Genomic DNA, 19189 nt, shown 5'->3' with positions numbered 1-19189 from the left:
AGAACCATCACTAAAGTAGTGAATATGCCCTAAATCAGGTAAAATGTCCTTCGGATGCTCAATGAACTTTCTCAGAAACATGTCCACAGCTATCGTGTCGTGGCACAAGCAGTCATTGATCATGCATGTACAGAGACATTGGAGAGTAAACCACAAAAGAGTGAAACCCCTGCACTGCGTCCTGAACAATAAAGGAATAATTCTGGGCAAAGGCCATCAAAATGATGACATGATCCTCCTTTAAATTCTCTTTCATTTCCTTCATATAGACAGTTTGGTGCTTGGAGAGGAAACGGTGGCTGGCCAGGTTACAAATTTTGCCAATTAATTCTGAAGTGATATCTGTTAAACATTTAAAAAAAAAAAAAAAGCTATTTTGTAGAAAGGAACAGCCTGCAAAGAGTGTGGAGGATCAGACTGAGGCAAGGAAAGCGGCTCGACCTCGTGGGAGTCTGCTACATGCCCAGGCTGGATAAGAGGGAGAAGCTTCGGTCCCATGTTAGTGAGGAACTGAACGATGTGCTTCTCCAACAAGGTCTGGAAGGAAGCTGGCAAAAATGGATCCGTGTCTGAAACCGGTCCACTTGCCTTGGCTCGAGGTTCCTTCGGGGTAGTGTGATTGGCTTCGACTTGGTAGTCTTAGGCACTTTAATCACTACCGCTGGAACAGTCTGCTGAGCTATCTGACCTGAGGAAACAGGGGAATACAGCAGATGTCGATGCAGTTAGAGCCGCTGCAAAAGTTCTGATGAGGCTCGAGGTGGAAGCAGTAGAAGCTGGAGTACCATCGGCCGAAGTCGAAGCTGAAGTCATCTTCGAAGTCGAGGCCGAGGTCACCTTGGAAGTTGAGGTCGAGGTCATCTTCGAAGTCGAGGGTTCAGAAGAATCCATTTCGAAAAGCTTGTCCACCAGGATACGATGCTTAAAAGCACGAGGCTGAAGTGTTTGGCAAGGCAGGCACAATCTAGGATGATGCTTAGGCCCAAGGCACTTGAGGCAGCGACGGTGAGGGTCTGTAATAGACACTTGCTACACTTCTTGAAGCCCTTAGCAGGCCGGGACATAGAAGTGAAAACAGCCGCCGCAAGATCGAAGTCGTCGGGCCACGGCCAAGCGGCCGGCCCCGAAAAACGGACGGAAGAAGAAAAATATGTATTTATTTTTTTTACCGAAAATAAAATAAAGACAAAAACAGCGATTCGTGAAGAAAATAAACACAAACCGCGGTTAAAGAAGGCACAAGTAACAAAGTTAACGCAGAGAGTCGAAGACGGACTTCTCAGCTCCACAGAAAACTAAGAACTGAGGAGACGCGCCCTGTGCTGGGCGGGAAGGCACTTGTGCATGTGCGGTGTGGGTGACTCGAAACTTCGAGTTTCTTCAAGCAAGTCTGCTTGTGAGGCATCCGCATCCGGGCTCCGTCAGATGACGTCATCCTTATGTGAGAATACCTGCCTGCTTGTCCTGGGATAAAAATTGCTTTGGTACAAGGAATAAGGAGGAAAAAGAGAATAAGGAATAAGGAGGAAAAAGAGATAGCTGACAGGTTAAACAAATTCTTCTCGTCAGTCTTCACCAGAGAGGACACATCCAATATTCCGGAACCCGAGGTGATTATAAACGGAGAACACGATGAAAGGCTGGTACAACTAGAGGTAAGCAAAGAGGATGTCCTCAGACAGATAGACAGAGTAAAGAGCGACAAATTACCGGGCCCGGACGGCATCCACCCAAGGGTACTAAAAGAACTGAGAAACGAAATAGCAGAGACACTTCGCCAAATATGTAACCTCTCCCTAAAAACAGGGGAGATCCCAGAGGACTGGAAAATAGCAAATGTCATGCCCATCTTTAAGAAGGGATCAAGGGGTGACCCGGGAAACTACAGGCCTGTGAGCTTGACCTCGGTTCCAGGGAAGATGATGGAAGCAATGGTAAAGGACACAATCTGCGAACACATAGAAAACAATGGACAACTGAAGGCGAGCCAGCATGGCTTCTGCAAGGGAAGGTCATGCCTCACGAACTTGCTGTACTTCTTTGAGGGAATAAACAGCCAGATGGATAAGGGGGAATCCATAGACATCATTTACCTTGACTTCCAAAAAGCCTTCGACAAGGTACCTCACGAGCGGCTACTTAAAAAGCTGTGGAACCATGGGGTGCAAGGGGATATCTACTGATGGATCAAACACTGGTTGGCAGGCAGGAAACAGAGGGTTGGAGTAAAAGGCCAATACTCAGACTGGCAATGGGTCACGAGCGGAGTTCCACAGGGGTCGGTGCTGGGACCTCTACTGTTCAATATATTTATTAACGATCTGGAGGCAGGGACAAAATGTGAGGTTATCAAATTTGCTGATGACACCAAACTCTGCAGCAGGGTTAGAAACACAGAAGACTGTGAAGACCTGCAAAGGGACCTAACGAGACTGGAAGACTGGGCAAAAAAGTGGCAAATGAGTTTTAACGTACAGAAATGCAAGGTCATGCATGTAGGGAAAAAGAACCCGATGTTCAGCTACAAAATGGGGGGAACACTGCTAGGGGTGAGTAACCTTGAAAGGGACCTGGGGGTGATGGTCGACACATCACTGAAACCATCGGCGCAGTGTGCGACAGCCTCAAAGAAAGCAAACAGAATGCTGGGCATCATCAAAAAGGGTATCACAACCAGGACGAAGGAAGTCATCATGCCGCTGTATCGCGCAATGGTGCACCCGCACCTGGAGTACTGTGTTCAATACTGGTCGCCGTACCTCAAGAAGGACATGGCGATACTCGAGGGAGTGCAGAGGAGGGCGACTAAACTGATAAAAGGTATGGAAAATTTTTCATACACTGACAGGTTAAAAATGCTGGGGCTGTTCTCCCTGGAGAAGAGGAGACTTAGAGGGGACATGATAGAAACCTTCAAAATCCTTAAGGGCATAGAGAAAGTGAATAAGGACAGATTCTTCAAACTGTGGGGAGCCACAAGCACTAGGGGTCACTCGGAGAAATTGAAAGGGGACAGGTTTAGAACAAATGCTAGGAAGTTCTTTTTTACCCAGAGGGTGGTGGACACATGGAACGCGCTTCCGGAAAATGTGATAGGCCAGAACTCTGTACAGGGGTTCAAGGAGGGTTTGGATAGGTTCCTGGAGGATAAGGGGATAGAGGGGTACAGATATAACTTGAGGTAGGTTATAGATGTGGTCAGAAACCACTTCACAGGTCGCAGACCTGATGGGCCGCCGCGAGAGCGGACCGCTGGGCGAGATGGACCTCGGTCTGACCCAGTGGAGGCAACTTCTTATGTTCTTATGTACAAACTGAAGAGGGCACTATACTCCACTGATGAAAGAGAAGGAAGAGCTGAAAGATGTGATTGACATTCTTCTGCAACAGTTTGCAACCAGGAGGATATTCACCTAGAGTACCTAGAGTATGCACCCCCAAGGTCCTTCTAGGTCATTTTATTTGCCACCACATAGAGGCACCTGTTGGGTTCCAGAAGAGCTATTGCTACCCTCGATGGACCAACAATAACTTCATCAGGCAAGTAGTACATTTATTTACAAGCCACTTTGTCAACTACTGATGGAATGTTCAAAAGTATTTGCAAGTCAGGAAAAAACATTAAGTGAATTTTTGTAAAATTTGCAATTTAAGCAATTCTGTTATGCTGTGCCTTTTCTTGTCATGTGCTTAAATAAAGCTTGATAACTCGTGGCTAGTAACTTGCTTGGCTATCGGGAGTGGCCCCTAGGTGATAGGGTTGCCAATTTTACAGAATTTGGCAGTAGCGCAGCCATCACTGACCAACACAAGGTAATTAATGTACAACAGTTTTGCAATAACTTTGATGACTAATTTATGAAAATACATCTGAGCAAAGATGCGTCATAAGCTTAAAGCATAGTAAGCACAAAAAGCTTAACTGCACTGTAAAATGTCACATCTCTAGTTCAGGGGTCTCAAAGTCCCTCCTCAAGGGCCGCAATCCAGTCGGGTTTTCAGGATTTCCCCAATGAATATGCATGAGATCTATTTGCATGCACTGCTTTCAATGCATATTCATTAGGGAAATCCTGAAAATCCGACTGGAATACGGCTCTCGAGGACCGGAGTTCCCTACCCTTGCTATATGGCTTCAGAAAAAGGAGGATGGATTGAGACATCTGGGTCTTACTTCCATTGCTTTCAATGGAAGTAAAACTTGGATGTCTCAATCCATCCTCCTTTTTCTGGAGCCATATGGTAACCCTGGCTTCAATGTGCTTCCAGAGCAGGGTCTCAAAGTCCCTCCTTGAGGGCCGCAATCCAGTCGGGTTTTCAGGATTTCCCCAATGAATATGCATGAGATCTATTTGCATGCACTGCTTTCAATGCATATTCATTGGGGAAATCCTGAAAACCCGACTGGATTGCGGCCCTCGAGGAGGGACTTTGAGACCCCTGCTCTAGTTCATTTGCATGTTACACAATAGTGTGCCAGAGATGGCTCTGTATAACATAGCGTATCTGCACATGCCAGTGATGCATGTCTCTGGGACCGTAATTCTGACCAAAGCAAGGCTGAGTACAGGATGAAACAGGGTGGCTTTTGCAGCAAAAAAGATGCCCTTTCAAAAGACATAAAAAGAAAAAAAACAAATGAAAAACTAAACAATTGAGATATTTGTACCTGAAAAATGGTGAAAATTTGCATAATAAAGTAACATGTTAAGATGTAAAATTTTTTTACAGATTCCATACACATCCAGGGGGGGATGGGGTGGGGGGAAGGGAAAGGTATTTGGGATTGCTAAAAGTATTTATCTATAATATTGCAATAATATATGCATGTGCAGTGTAATAGTTATGTGAGGAAGGGAGGGAGAAAAGGATTGGTAATGGATTAATTTTGTGTATTTGAAGTGCGTTATGTATAATGCTCATGTTTAATATAGTTGTATTGCACTGTCAAAATTTGAAAATCAATAAAGAATTTAAAAAAAAAAGAAAAACTAAACAATTGAGATATTGTACCCCAAAAATGGTGAAAATTTGCATAATAAAGTAACATCTTTGTCATTATATCTTTGTTTCCAGTTGGCTGCAAAGCCTTCTCATGCAAATCCTAGATGTATGTCATAGGCCATGACTACTGGTCCAGTTATGGCCTAAATCAGGCGGCCCCGTGAAGTATTTTGTGCGGCCCCGGTCGAGGACGATGCAGTGTTTTCCTCTGCTGCCTCCGGGTGTTTACCATCTTACCGGCTCCCTCCTGTGTCTTGCTGCAGCATTTGCACATTTGTGCGGCCCCAGAAACATTTTTTTTTGGCTAATGCGGCCCATTGAAGCCAAAAGGTTGGACATCCCTGGCCTAAATCAAAGTATAGGTCAGGGGCAATGAGGAGTCAAAGTGGGCCTTAATGCTTCTTGTAACATTTTGCACATAGTTTGCTGGAAGGCAAACTCATGTTCGGTTCCAAACTTTGCAGAGGAACTTAGTACCAGGCGTTGTACTAATCCCAAAAATTTCTGTCCCCTGACTGGTTTTGTTGGGCTGCAGCACCGGGACAAAGTGGCTATTTTGTGTTATGCAAAGTGTGATCTCCATTCAGCTGCCTGTAACTAGGGTTACCAGATTTTACATCTGGTAAAAGAGGACCCGTGGCCCCGCCCTGTTCTGCCCCCTGGTCCACCCCACCCCACACCGCTCCCTACCCCACACCGTTCTGCCCCCCCAAACCCAGCCCAACACAAATCTCGTCTCTTTGGCCCCGATCTCACCAGCTTTTCAAAACCCGGACAAAGTTCTGAGTTTTGAAAAGCCGTCCGGATGCCTGGACCTGTCCGGGGAAATCCGACTACCTGTAACTCTCAAACCAAGAGAGATCCAGCTGAAAAATTTTGCATGATTTAGTTTGAGACCCTAGTGAAGGTCCACACAATATTTTAAATTTTATTCAATTTGGAGGAGGTCGAGCATGGACAATTTGCAAAATTGGTCCACTTGACGTGAAATGACTCATCTCCACCCCCCTCCCCAACTGTAGGATGACAAAAAAAAGGAAATATAAAAATTAGGACTCACCTGAATTCTCTCAGGGACACCGGTACTGTCCATCCGACTCGCTACATTTACCGTATTTCCCCAGATGTCGTATTGCGGTTTACGTGCACCTATTACCCCCGCCACAACTGGGCCAATATTGAGTCCTAGTAACGAAAAACAAAATACCCATTCTAAACCATCAATCTGTGTTCAATGCCATTCACCCTTTTCAGACCTTTGAAAACAAGCAAGTCTGTTTTCCTTCTCCATATGTCTTCATGTTTCTTATATGAGTCTAGATATTAAGGGAATTATGATTCAATATATTTTATTGAGCACAAGAAACAAATACAGCAAACACAGAAGGACCTGCTCAACTTTACCCAAATTTAATTTCTTTATAATGTCACTGAGGTACTAATAGTTAAATATTAGTGGAAGTCAGAAAAATATTAGAGTTCAAATAAAAGAACGGTCTTCTCATTCAAATTGGTAACCAAACTTCAGGATTGCAACCGTCACGTTTGAAAGTCACTCAGAGATATAGAGTTCTTCAAGAAGAGAGTTGCGCCCTCTAGTGATTTGAATGAGAAGACAGTTCTTTTATTTCAACTTTACCCAAAAGCAACCAAACCCACCCTCAGGTAATCCCCCCCACAACCCCACCACCACCCATAGACCTCCGAGCAATTATTAAGGGAATTATATTCAAAGCAATTTTTGGGCATAAAGCACATTTTTAAGTGTAGAAATGGCTTATTCTTTAATGACCTGGACTTTATGTAATGCCATTTCGTGCACACTTTTATGTGTGTTGCCCGGGAACATTTATGTGCACAGTTTTGGAGTTTTGAAAATTGTGTGTGTGTTAAGTAGCACCTGTAAATTTTCAGTAGTAGCCCCTCAAACCTGGAATTCTCTCCCCCAATATATTAGAGACGAAAAAGATATTAGCAGTTTCAAAATTAATTTAAAAACCCTTCTGTTTAAAGATGCGTTTACCTCCTATATGGAATAATTGCAGTGCAGCGGTCCTTTATAACAAAAAAAAACACCCTTCCTAATGTTTTTCTCCTTTCGTGTTTCTTTTTTTTTTTAAACGATTAATATTATAACCTGATTCCCTCTTCCTTTCCATCCAGTTGAGTCTGTTGGTCTGTAGGTTCGACCCCCTTCTTTTTTTGGATTTGTTATTATTATCTTTACCTTGTATCTTATGTTCAAATTTGGATTTTATTGTAATTTGCTTAATATTTTATTTGTTATTATTATTCTGTATTTTAACGTATGTTCAAATTTGGATTTTAATGTAAATCGCTTAGTATTTTATGTATAAGCGATTCATCAAATTTCGAATAAACTTGAAACTTGTAAATGTGTGAATATGTTTGATGGGCTTATTTTTAGAGGGACAACATGCACTTACTTTACTTTTGAGAAAACTGGTGCAACTCTCAGGTGTGGATCTTTGTTGAACAAGTTAGATGGAGTGTTACAAAGTCCCCCTCTAGGGCAGGCTTGTCCCAAGTTCAGTCGTCGAGGGCAGACCAGGTTTTCAGGACATGTCTAACGAATATGCATGAGAAAGATTTGCCTGCCCACTTCACCTGCTGTATGCAGATCTCTCTCTCTCATGCATATCCGCTAAAATAAAACCCTTAGCGGGCATGCGCAGATGAAACTCCGTGCGGCCGTGATCCGTGGCTCCGTGTCGCCGCATGCGCAATAGGAGCCTTTGGCGTTTTGACGACGCGCGCGGCGGTTTCCCCAGCAACGTAGGAAAAGCCTGTGGCGGTTTGCAAGTCCGACGCGTGCGGCGGTTTCCTCCAGCTGAGCCTGTGGCGGTGTGCGACGCTTCCCCTATCGCTAGCCTGTGGCGATTTGCATGTCCGACGAGTGCGGCGGTTTCCTCCAGCTGAGCCTGTGGCGGTTTTCGACACTTTCCCTATCGCTACAAGGCCCTGCTAGAGCTGCTTCATAACACATACCGAGCCGGGAAACGGCACAGCTGCAGCTACCACGCATGTGTACACCGCAGGCCAGCGAGCAGGGAAGGGGTACTGCAGGATCACTTTTGTGGAACGGTGTATCAGGAATAATTAGACTTGTGTAGGAATACGTTCTCTCAGGGTTTCCGCAACTGGCATTGTGCTCGTTGCAGGTTTCCAGGTCTCGCTGCATCTGTGTCAGGTAGAAACTGACGTTTCAGTCATCATGCTGTGGCTTTCTTCAGGGTATGCTCTGAAGTCTGCAAGTGTGACTTTCTAAATAGTAGGTTCACTGACCTGATCGGGAACAGTTCAATCCACCAATTTGAATTTTGGCGGGAAAATCAGTTGATCAGAAATTTGAGTTTTCTTGTGAAAGTCCAAAGAATGAAAAAAGTCTCTGGTAGGTTTAAAGATGTTCTCCCCTGTTAGATGTTCTCTCAGGGTTTCCGCAGCTGGCACTGTGCTTGTTGCAGGTTTCCAGGTCTCACTGTGTCTTTGTCAGGTAGAAACTGATTTTCCCGCCAAAATTCAAATTGGTGGATTGAACTGTTCCCAATCAGGTCAGTGAACCTACTATTTAGAAAGTTACACTGCAGACTTCAGAGCATACCCTGAAGAAAGCCACAGCATGATGACTGAAACGTCGGTTTCTACCTGACACAGATGCAGCGAGACCTGTGCCAGCTGCGGAAACCCTGAGAGAACGTATTCCTACACCGTCTAATTATTCCTGATACACCATTCCACAAAAGTGGTCCTGCGACAGAGAAAGAGGATTTCCCGGTGTTAACATACTTGACCTCGTCTCTTTTTCGAATATCTAATAACATGCAATTGTCTGATCTTAATGACCTAACGGGTCTATATAAGACCAAACATTTAGTAAAATACTCTGGTAATGTGCCATAAATTTCTTGTTGAACTATCTTAAGAATCTTAAAACTGTACACAGAGATGTACTGGACATTTATTTGGTTACACAGAAAGAGAAATGTCTGGTTTTATGCATATAGCCATCTTTAATAAAGTTTTCTAGAAAATAACCAAGTGGAATACTTTACCTATCTTCATCTGGAAGTTATTGAACGAATGCTCGTTAATGTACTTCATTTGGTCCATTAGCCGCATGGCATAATCAGCTAGTGCTTTAATGTGTGATTTTCCAATCTTGTCGTAGGTAGAATCATTGAGACCGGAAGCAGCCATATATGTACTGCCGATGGTTTTAATCTTCTCCAGCTGCCGAAACTGGTCCTCACTTATTATCTGCATCGGAAGAAAAAAAAAAAAAAAGAAAAAATTTAAATTGAATCAGGTTGGGCAGACTGGATGGACCATTCGGGTCTTTATCTGCCGTCATCTACTATGTTACTATGTTACTATGGAAGAGAGATTAATATAAACCAGGTTTTTCATTCCTGCGTTGGGCATTCCAGTCATCTTTCCAGTGAAGAACTCGTTACTGTAAAGAGTAGCTATGGTAACGTGATTGGGCATGATATATCAAGCCTAGTTAGGGTGGAAAGGGGATAGGATTTCCTGCTTTTATGTGGCTATAATCCAAAGCAGTTTGCATATTATATCCAGGTGCTTATTTTGTATCTGGGCAAATGGAGGGTTAAGTGACTTGCCCAGAGTCATAAGGAGCTACCGTGGGAATCGAACCCTGTTTCCCTGGTTCTCAGACAGAAGCGGAGCCTCCAGCCACCACGTGTAAAAACATCTATAGTAAAAAAAAAAAAAAATAACCCTCAGCTTTCTGTCATTGTAGAATAAAACCCCCAATACTAGTGCTCACTTATTTTCTTCAGCCTATAATTTAATTGGAAAATTCTAGACAAAGCTCCTGAGCAATTGTAAACCTTGCCCTTCTTGGTGGTACTTAACCGAGGAGTACAGCTGAATATCCCCTCTAAACCCCTCTGCCGAAACCAGTTACAGTACTCCCCCAAAATTCGTGGGGGTTCCGTTCCGGGAATGCCCGTGAATTTTAAAAAACCGCAAATGCGATTTAAGGGGCTGATCGAAGGCAGGAGAGGGCAGCTGGGGGCGCTGAAAATCATTTGCGGTATTTTCCGACCGCCGCTTCCTGGTACTAAAGTCAGGCTAAACAATCAGGAGCTGCTATGACACGCCAGATAGCGTGTCAAAGCAGCTCCTGATTGGTGTAACCATGACTTTAGTACCAGGAAGTGGTGGTCGAAAACTACCGCGAATTACTGAGTCCACAATTCGTGTACCACAAACTTGCGGGGGTTTACTGTAGTTTGTGGGCAGTCTGGGGGTGGAGCAGAAACTTCCTGTCCTAACTTTATCTGGCAAGTTAAACTGTGCACTGGTCTAATATCAGCTGGTGTCTGGTTAACTTCTGGACAATCAGTGCCAGGAGCTGTACTTGTCCAGTCACTGACTATCCAGGGTTAGTTCAGCCTATGGCTGGAAGTGGCTTGCCAGGTGCTTAATGGTCCAGCATCCATCCTTCTCCCTCCACATCCTGGATCCAGCATCTTTATCTGTCTGCATGACTGGTTGAGAACTGGTTGAGTGGAAGGCGACAGAGAATAGTGATCAATGGAGATTGCTCTGAGGAAAAGGATGTCACCAGTGGTGTGCCTCAAGGTTCTATTCTTGGGCCTGTTCTTTTTAACATTTTTATAAATGATATTGCTGAAGGGTTGTTGGGTAAGATTTGCCTCTTTGAGGATGATACCAAAATCTGCAATCTGAAAAGAGCAGCTTGAAACCTATTAGGATTGCTGCTGAAATCCATGACTATTTGAGGCTTTTCCTCCACCATTGTGTGTGTTAAGTATATCTATGTGGGCTATCCCAACACTGGCTCGTAATATTTTTGCTTAATTATTTCTAATATTTTTTAATGGCCATGTGCTAAAGGCAACATTAGCACGTGACCATTAACACAAAATATTGAAAATTGGGTTTTTACACAGCTGTGGTAAAATAGCCTTTGTAAGGGCACAATAAAGCTACCTTTTGGCCACAGCTTACTAAAAGGACCCCGCGGTAAATGATGGCAGATAAAGACTAGCATGGTCCATCCGGTCTGTGCAGAAAGGTGTCCAGGTTTGTACCTGTCGCCCACCCTCCAAGCTCTTTCTTCCTTTTTGGTGGAACTACTCTCTCCTTTTGTTCCATCCTCTTACCATACGGGGCCTTTTGACTCAGTGGGGCTGCTTTAGAAAACATGTCTCCTGCAGCCCTTGTTCCTTATCGTCTCAAAGATTGTCCTCCTCTTCCTTCTCATGAACAGATTTTCTCATTCCCTAATTAGCCTCTAGCAATAGTCTACCCTACTACTGCTGGAGTTCTTTCTGTATAAAGCGCCAGACTACCACTAGTGGCGCCACTTTGGCAATCGCTCTTGCCTGAAGATTACTGAACTACCAAGTACTGTTTGGCTGGAAGTATCGGGCTGGAAGTATCAGGCCTCCTAGGCCACTGGAATAACACTGCTTGCGAAGTGGTTCACAAACAGCGTTATTCATTTACCAGGGTAGTCAGATTGCAGATTGCTGATGCCCATGCTAAATCAAGGTGTGGTAAATACTCACCTTTTACCGCACCTTGATAACTTTCCTCATAATCCCATGACTTTACCACGTCTATTAAATGGTGGTACACCCATATAATCTATGGGACTCCTGAAAAAAAGTTGGGGGGGGGGGAGAAGAGGCTCGTATGGGCAAAATGGCAATGTCAATCTTCTGTGGCACTCTCATGGCTGCTGTAGAAAGTCACAGCTGCCATTTTATAACACAGCCAGTAGGGGGCAGAGGAATGCCCCTGCTCTGAAGAGGTCACTATAGCTCAGGGGTGTCAAAGTCTCTCCTCAAGGGCCGCAATCCAGTCGGGTTTTCAGGATTTCCCCAATGAATATGCATGAGATCTATTTGCATGCACTGCTTTCATTGTATGCTAATAGATCTCATGCATATTCATTGGGGGAAATCCTGAATACCCAACTGGATTGCAGCCCTCGAGGAGGGACTTTGACACCCCTGCTATAGCTTGTAAATGGTAGATTCAGGGAGAGCCTACAGGTGTGAGGTAATGGAGCTGGTGGGTGGCTTGTGGGGGGGGATTGAGCGAGGAGACTGGCTAGAGGGATGGGTTGTTGGGGCAGTGGGAGAGGCGGGGCTCCGGTTTTGGTTTCTGCCAAAAGTGCACAGGCATTTTCGGCTGATGCTTGAACCCAGATTTGAATCAGATTTGGTGCTAAATACAAAACTAAACCCGTAATTCATTCAGCCTCTATCACACTATATATTTTTTTTGCATGATCATTTTATAGGTCTATTGTGTGTGCCTAGTTTCATTATTGTATACCCAGAAAAAAAAAAGGTCCTACTGTTTTGAGACCGGATATGTATATCTATCTATCTGCCTATCTAGGGAGAATACTTAAAAGAGTACCTGATTACTATTCAGTATATTATAAACTTCTTTGAGTAAATCTCTTCATGAAAAAGGTGGTTAATAAATCCCAATAAATAAATAAACAAGCAAACAAACATTATAAAAATATGCTAATGGATTCTATTTTAGGGCAGGCTGGGGAAATCCACTGCTTATTTATAGGATAAGCAGTATAGAATCTGTTTTACAACTTGGGATCTTGCTAGGTACTTGGGACAGAAATTGGGCTTGATGGACCTTCAGTAGGGCAATTCTTATGTTCTCATGTGAGCCAAGTATAGGACAATCAAGCCATTGTGACATCACTGATGAGGTTGGCCTTTAGGCATTAGTGGAATGAGGCATTATGACATCACAATAAGAGCTCTGGAATGTTGCTACTATTTGGGTTTCTGCCAGATATTTGGGATCTAGGTTGGCCACTGATGGAAAACAGGATATTGGGCTTGATTGGACCTTCGGTCTGTTCTGGTTTGACAATTTTTATGTGGAGAAATCGGACATACCTAACTATTCATTGAGTAGGGCAGAACAAGTATGGATTCGGCCTGATCTAAAAAGAAGTGTTTTTATGTGAAGGCAGTTGGCAGCTCTTTACAATTGGTTTGTTCCTTCATTTTACTCCAAGCTATATGTACAACCTGTTGAGTGTGAATATGCTGAAAACCCAACTGTCTGGCTCATCCTTGGGGACTAGGTTTAGAATCATTACCTTGGATAAAAAGGAAGCCTGTATGTAGCTTTACCTCATCAAAGTCTGCAATGATTTCATTGAGAAGCCTTAGGCACTCCACCCCTTCGTTGTTTGCTTCCAGCTCGACGTAAAACTCTGAGAAGTTACTGATGGAGGCAAACATGACGGCCACACACTCGCAGGACTGGTAGTAGAGCTCATCGTTCCTTCTCTCCCGTGCAAGGAAATGCGCTGCCACATCCTTGGGCAAAATATTGTGCAGAAGCCGGCGGTTGTAGGCCTGAAGCTCCTCCATCTCCTCTTTCTCCTCCGTGGCCTGATGTGTGGAAGAAAAGATCAAGCCATTAGTGCTGCTGTTTGTAAGTCCAGGACTTCACATATGAGAACCATTATTGAGATGACTATTCTTTTTAATTTTTAATAAAGTAGCCTGACGTTTTGTACATCGTCCCTGCAATTTTTTTTCCCTTTTGTCATTCTTCGCTTGACTTTTCACTGCTGGCTGATTGGATTGTTTGGGGGTTTTTTTTGCTTTTTTGCCTTTAGTGTGTGGCCATTTTGAAAAATTACTGCATGTAACTAACTGTCACTTATTTGTAGACGGTAAAGTCTCATGCGGTATCCGTGGATTAACCGGTTAGCGTGCGGAAAGGTAGATACGCTAACTGGTTACCATAGGAATGCCTACTTTTTCCCATGACACACCCCCTGAAAAAAAATTTTAAAGTTTTTTTTTAGCATGCAGTTAGCACATGCATATTTTGGAGTTAGTGCCGTTACTCAGTGCATCTCATTGTACTCCATTTCTAGCTGGTTTAGAGGTGCATCAGTAACTAATGCTGCTTAGTAAAAAGACTCCGCAAATGGTGGGCAGTACCATCCGCGGTGTGCGTACGCAATCGGATGAGTTCCTGTGTTTTCTATTGTGTTGAAACAACAGGTTCTATTTATACTCGTCAAATCTCTCAGTAGTTATTTTTCTGGCTGTTTTTTGTTGGTTTTTTTTTTTAATCTTTATTAATTTTCAAATGTTAACAGTGCCATACAATAAATTTAAACATAAACACTACACAGAATGCAATTTAAATACACAAATAATTCAAAAAAACAATCAATTTCACACCCCCCATAATTAATAAAAGAAGAAGTACATATTTAATTTCAATAATATAGATAATATTTCAAAAGTGCCTCCATCACACAAGCTAAAGCAGGCCTTTGATTCAGACCAGGGCTGGGCAACTCCAGTCCTCGAGGGCAGGAATCCAGTCGGGTTTTCCAGATTTCCCCAATGAATGTGCAGATGAGATCTATTTGCATGCAGTGTGCTTTCAATGAATATTCATTGGGGAAAACCCGACTGGATTCCGGCCCTCGAGGACCGGAGTTGCCCACCCCTGATTTAGACAGACCCACCAGGATAGACTGAGTATTGGGGCAGTATTGCTAGTGACAGGATTTTATAGCTCCCTCCCTTATGGCCTGGATTCTCGTCGGGATGCTGAAAGTTAGGTGGCTCAAAATACATACACGGATCAATTTATAAATTATCCAACCCACAACTAAATGTATACAAACCAGCCAAATAGGGGGTCTAAAGGATAACTTGTAATACCTTCATTCAACAATTTTTCTTTCGCACATAAAGTGTCTTAATTTATAAACGATTAAATTTTTATTAACTCACTTGTTCTAAACATGTAAACAATACCCTAATTTCAAAATAGGACTCGTCCCCAAAATCTATAATGAGGTTGAAGTATCATAAATATGCATAATTTTCAGTAAAGAGACCTCTTATAACTTGGATGCTATTTCAAGTCCTCATTCTGAATGCATGTGATGTAATCCTAACCTCAAATTTGATTATTTATTTATTTATTTATTAATTTATTATTCATATTAATTTGTTATTCATATTAACTGGAGTAGCAATTCAACAAATAACATGTAACTGGAAAAATTATGACAGATTAAGTTATAACTTTTGGTGGAATTCGGTATGCCACATATATAAAATGGAGCGCACAATAGCAACACAGAAAGGTTATTTTGGTAAATTTCTGAAGATTTGGAGACCATTAGCAGATTTTTGTAATGATTAATAACATTTTCCCATAATAAGAGATTTGTTAAGTGGGGATGTGGGTGGGTATTATTTTATTTACCTCACAATATGTATGAATTAATTAATGCATTTTGAAGTATTAGGTTAGATTTTCTGAAATAGGAAGGGAGGGCTTGGGGGGGCTTTTTTATTTTATTTATATTTGTCATACATATTAAATGATTTACATATTATCTAAAACAATATAAAAATATGAATATAAATATGATATATTGTACTTAAAGTATTCATGAAGGAAAATCAAGTGTGTGTTTATAAGATTATATGTATTTTTCTGATACACTTGATATAAAAAAATGAATAAAGAAATTTAAACATTTATTAATTTATTAAATATTTAATGATAAATTAGTTAAAAAACTGACTAACTGTGGTAATTAGGGTATTATTTACATGTTTAGAACAAGTGGGTTAATAAAAATTTAACCGTTTATAAATTAAGACACTTTAGGTGCGAAAGAAAAATTGTTGAATGAAGGTATTATAAGTTATCTTTTAGACCAGTGGTTCCCAACCCTGTCCTGGAGGACCACCAGGCCAATCGGGTTTTCAGGCTAGCCCTAATGAATATGCATGAGAGAGATTTGCATATAATGGACGTGACAGGCATGAAAACCTGCTCCATGCATATTCATTAGGGCTAGCCTGAAAACCCGATTGGCCTGGTGGTCCTCCAGGACAGGGATGGGAACCACTGCTTTAGACCCCCCTATTTGGCTGGCGGTAGGCATCCTATCGCCGCCTAACATAATTGTTTTAATTGGTGCTAAATGACGTGGCAATTGACCACATTATTTAAAAGCAATTAAAGAATTAAAAAAAAAAAAGACGCCACTGCGTGGCCTCCGGGACCAGCGCCTAGGTCCCTGGCTGCTAGTGGCGCATAGTGACGCTGAAGGCCGGAAGTGGGCATAGTTAGGGGTAGCACCGGACTTCGGCGTCACTATGCACCACTAGCTGCAATTCTGACGGCACCCTAGGGAGCGGACATGTAGGCATGTGAAACCCTGGCCCACATGTCTGGTGCCTAGGGTCCCGTCAGGCCATGATTCTGGAAGTAGATCCTGTCGGTGATTGACACGGGGCAGGCTCCGCTGACAGAATCAGCCTCTACGTGTATTCTGGTACTTGATTTCTCATGGACACCTAAACTGAAAAACGTGCCTGCTTCAAATTTGTGTCCACAGGACACTTGAAAACCACATTGGAAACAGTAGAAAAATGGATGACAAATCATAAGCTGAAGCTGAACTCAGACAAAACTAAATTCCTACTACTAGAGAAGGACAAAAAACCATCCCTAACTGAACTGGAAGTAAACTCAATCAAGTACCCAATAAAGAGCTCCCTCAAAATCCTAGGTATACATTTAGACAGATGCTGCACAATGCAAACACAAATCCATAAAATCACCCAAAAAGCATTCCTCACAATGCGAAATCTAAGAAAAATCAGAAAATTCTTTAATAAAGACCAATTCAGGATCATTGTCCAATCCCTTGTGCTAAGTATGGTAGACTACTGCAACAGCCTTTACTTACCTTGCCCTACCAACACAATAAAAAAACTACAGACCATCCAGAACACAGCCCTCAGACTCATATACTCACTCGACAAACACGACCACATTACCAATGCATACTTAGAATCCCACTGGCTACCAATAAAAGCACGAACACAATTCAAACTCTACTGTCTCCTTTTCAAAGTAACCCACGGCACGGCACCCAGTTACCTAAACAACCGTTTTCACTACTACCTCTCACCCAGAAGAAGGAGAACACAGAACCTTTTCACCTACCCACCTCTCAACGGTACTCGTCTTAAGAAACTTTACGACAACCTTCTGGGGACACAGGCAGCTAAAATCGACTCTGACATCTCAAAACTTCTGACCAAAACAACAGACATAAAAGAGTTCCGTAAAGAAATAAAAACACTACTGTTCAAAAAATATCTCCCATCACTCTAACCACCACCCATTGAGTCCCCAATCAACGCCTTTGGAAACACCCACCTATAGTATCTCTTTGTCTGTGATCCAGAATGTACTGTAACTCTTTTACACTACACCCGATTTAACTTGATTCAGTTGACATGTATTACCTTCTGTGATATGTATTATCTTCTGTGATATGTATTATCTTCTGTGATATGTATTATCTTCTGTGAAATTGAAGTAACATAATCCTTACTGTTCCTGTAACTTACCCTTATCCTGAAATGTAATTCTACTGGAACTGTCCAGATAATTTCTATATTGTAATCCGCCTAGAACCGCAAGGCACAGGCGGAATAGAAATCCGTAATGTAATGTAATGTAATGTATTTAATAAATCAATAACAACTATTAAAGAAAAGGGCCTCAAAATCAAAAATCCCGCCCCCCCCCCTCTGAATTTACTTCCTGATTTTGAGAGGCAGGCTCGAGACCGGCAGAACCTATAATGATTTAGCAAGAGGGAAGGCCCTCATGGCGTCTAGCTTCGTCATTGCCAGCCGGTTTAGTGGGACCGGGACAGGACCAAAGGCAGGGCTGCTCACAATCTGGATGCACAGCTGACGCCTCACGCCCCCCCCTCCTCCCGGCGGCCAGCAAACAGCGTGGAGGACTGCCGCGGCCACCGCCTGGAGGAATCAGCTGCCTGCCTCGCATGTTGGGCCTGCTCCTGACCTGCGACTCTGTTGGTAAAAGGTGATGGGAAGAGATCTTGGATGGAGGGAGAGAGGGAGAGAGATCAGGTGTTGGAAGAAAGAGGGGAGAGGATATGCTGGATGGAGGGGGCAAGACAGTAGACACTGGTTAGAAGAGTGAAAAGAAAGAGAAGATGCTGGAAGGGGGGGGGGAGAGAGGGAAGAGTTAGCAAGAAAACCTGGAGAAATAGAAGCAGATAGAGATGCAAAAAAAATAAATGGAGAAAACTGAAAGGAAAAGGTTAAAGTCAGAGATGGATGAAGGAGAGGAAGTGAAGACAGGAATGAGAGAAGAGGCAGATAGACTGGAAAGAAAATTAAGAAAAGACAGAAGAAAGCAGAAACTGGGATAAACATGAATAAAACGGACAGACAACAATTTTATTTTTAATTTCATGAACTGAAAATGCAGTTTTAGTGTAAATTTGCACTGCTTTCTTTTTATTTTCAAAAGTGTAGCCTGCTGTTTCTCTGTCTCTGGTGCTGAACTGCTTATGGCTTCTTGAGATTTAAGTCTGATTTTTGTCTATATTTATTTAAGTTTGTGGCTGCTTGTAGTTGCCTTTTCCTACGTAGGGGGCCTTGTTGTGAATATGTTAGCTTTCGGATATATGCATCACTGATATTTGTATTATGTTTAGTGACTTACGAGATAGCTGATGGGGAGGGAGGGTGAAGAGTCTTTATAGATTGGCTCACCATGATAACCCAAATTTCTAACTTCGGTTTATATTCTAGTCAACCGTTTTCCCCCTCAGTTTATATTCGAATCGGTTTATATTCGAGCATATATGGTAATACAGTAATAGCTTTTTTTTCAAAAAAGCTAAAGATCTGACAAAAAAAGAAGAAAAAAATGAAGTCACCACTTAGCTTATTCGCAGGATCTCTTTGTGGCGTTCTAATTTCTTCTTTATCAATCAAACCAGTTTTGACCTTTCTTCTGACACAGCATTTGCGAAACAAGGTCTCTTGCCGAGGACTATGGATTGATTTGTAGGGCCATCCGCTTGGATTACGAACTTCGTTTGATTGATAAAGAAGAAATTAGAACGCCACAAAGTGATACTCGAATAAGCTAAGTGGTGACTTAGGGCTCCTTTTACTAATTTGCGTTAGGGTCTTAACGCGTGAAATAGCGCGTGCTAAATTGCAACCTTAATGCCAGCATTGAGCTGGCGTTATGCTAAAATCATACCGCGCGGTAATTTTGTGTGTGC

The 19189-nt window shown here is 42.6% G+C and overlaps 1 protein-coding gene across 1 annotated transcript in view; it reads right to left on the bottom strand.

Annotated features, from left to right (window-relative positions):
• The window catches only part of ADCY5 (adenylate cyclase 5), a 477676-nt gene that overhangs the window by 6457 nt on the left and 452030 nt on the right, over window positions 1–19189 (bottom strand). Inside the window, 3 exon segments of the mRNA XM_033944132.1 lie at window positions 6065–6189; window positions 9078–9282; window positions 13200–13463. Of these exon segments, the coding sequence (XP_033800023.1) occupies window positions 6065–6189; window positions 9078–9282; window positions 13200–13463 (594 nt within the window).

This window comes from Geotrypetes seraphini, chromosome 5 (assembly GCF_902459505.1).
Source record: "Geotrypetes seraphini chromosome 5, aGeoSer1.1, whole genome shotgun sequence".
NCBI lineage: Eukaryota > Metazoa > Chordata > Amphibia > Gymnophiona > Dermophiidae > Geotrypetes > Geotrypetes seraphini.
Note: the sequence above shows the minus strand (reverse complement) of the source record. Positions and strands in the feature narration are given on the sequence as shown.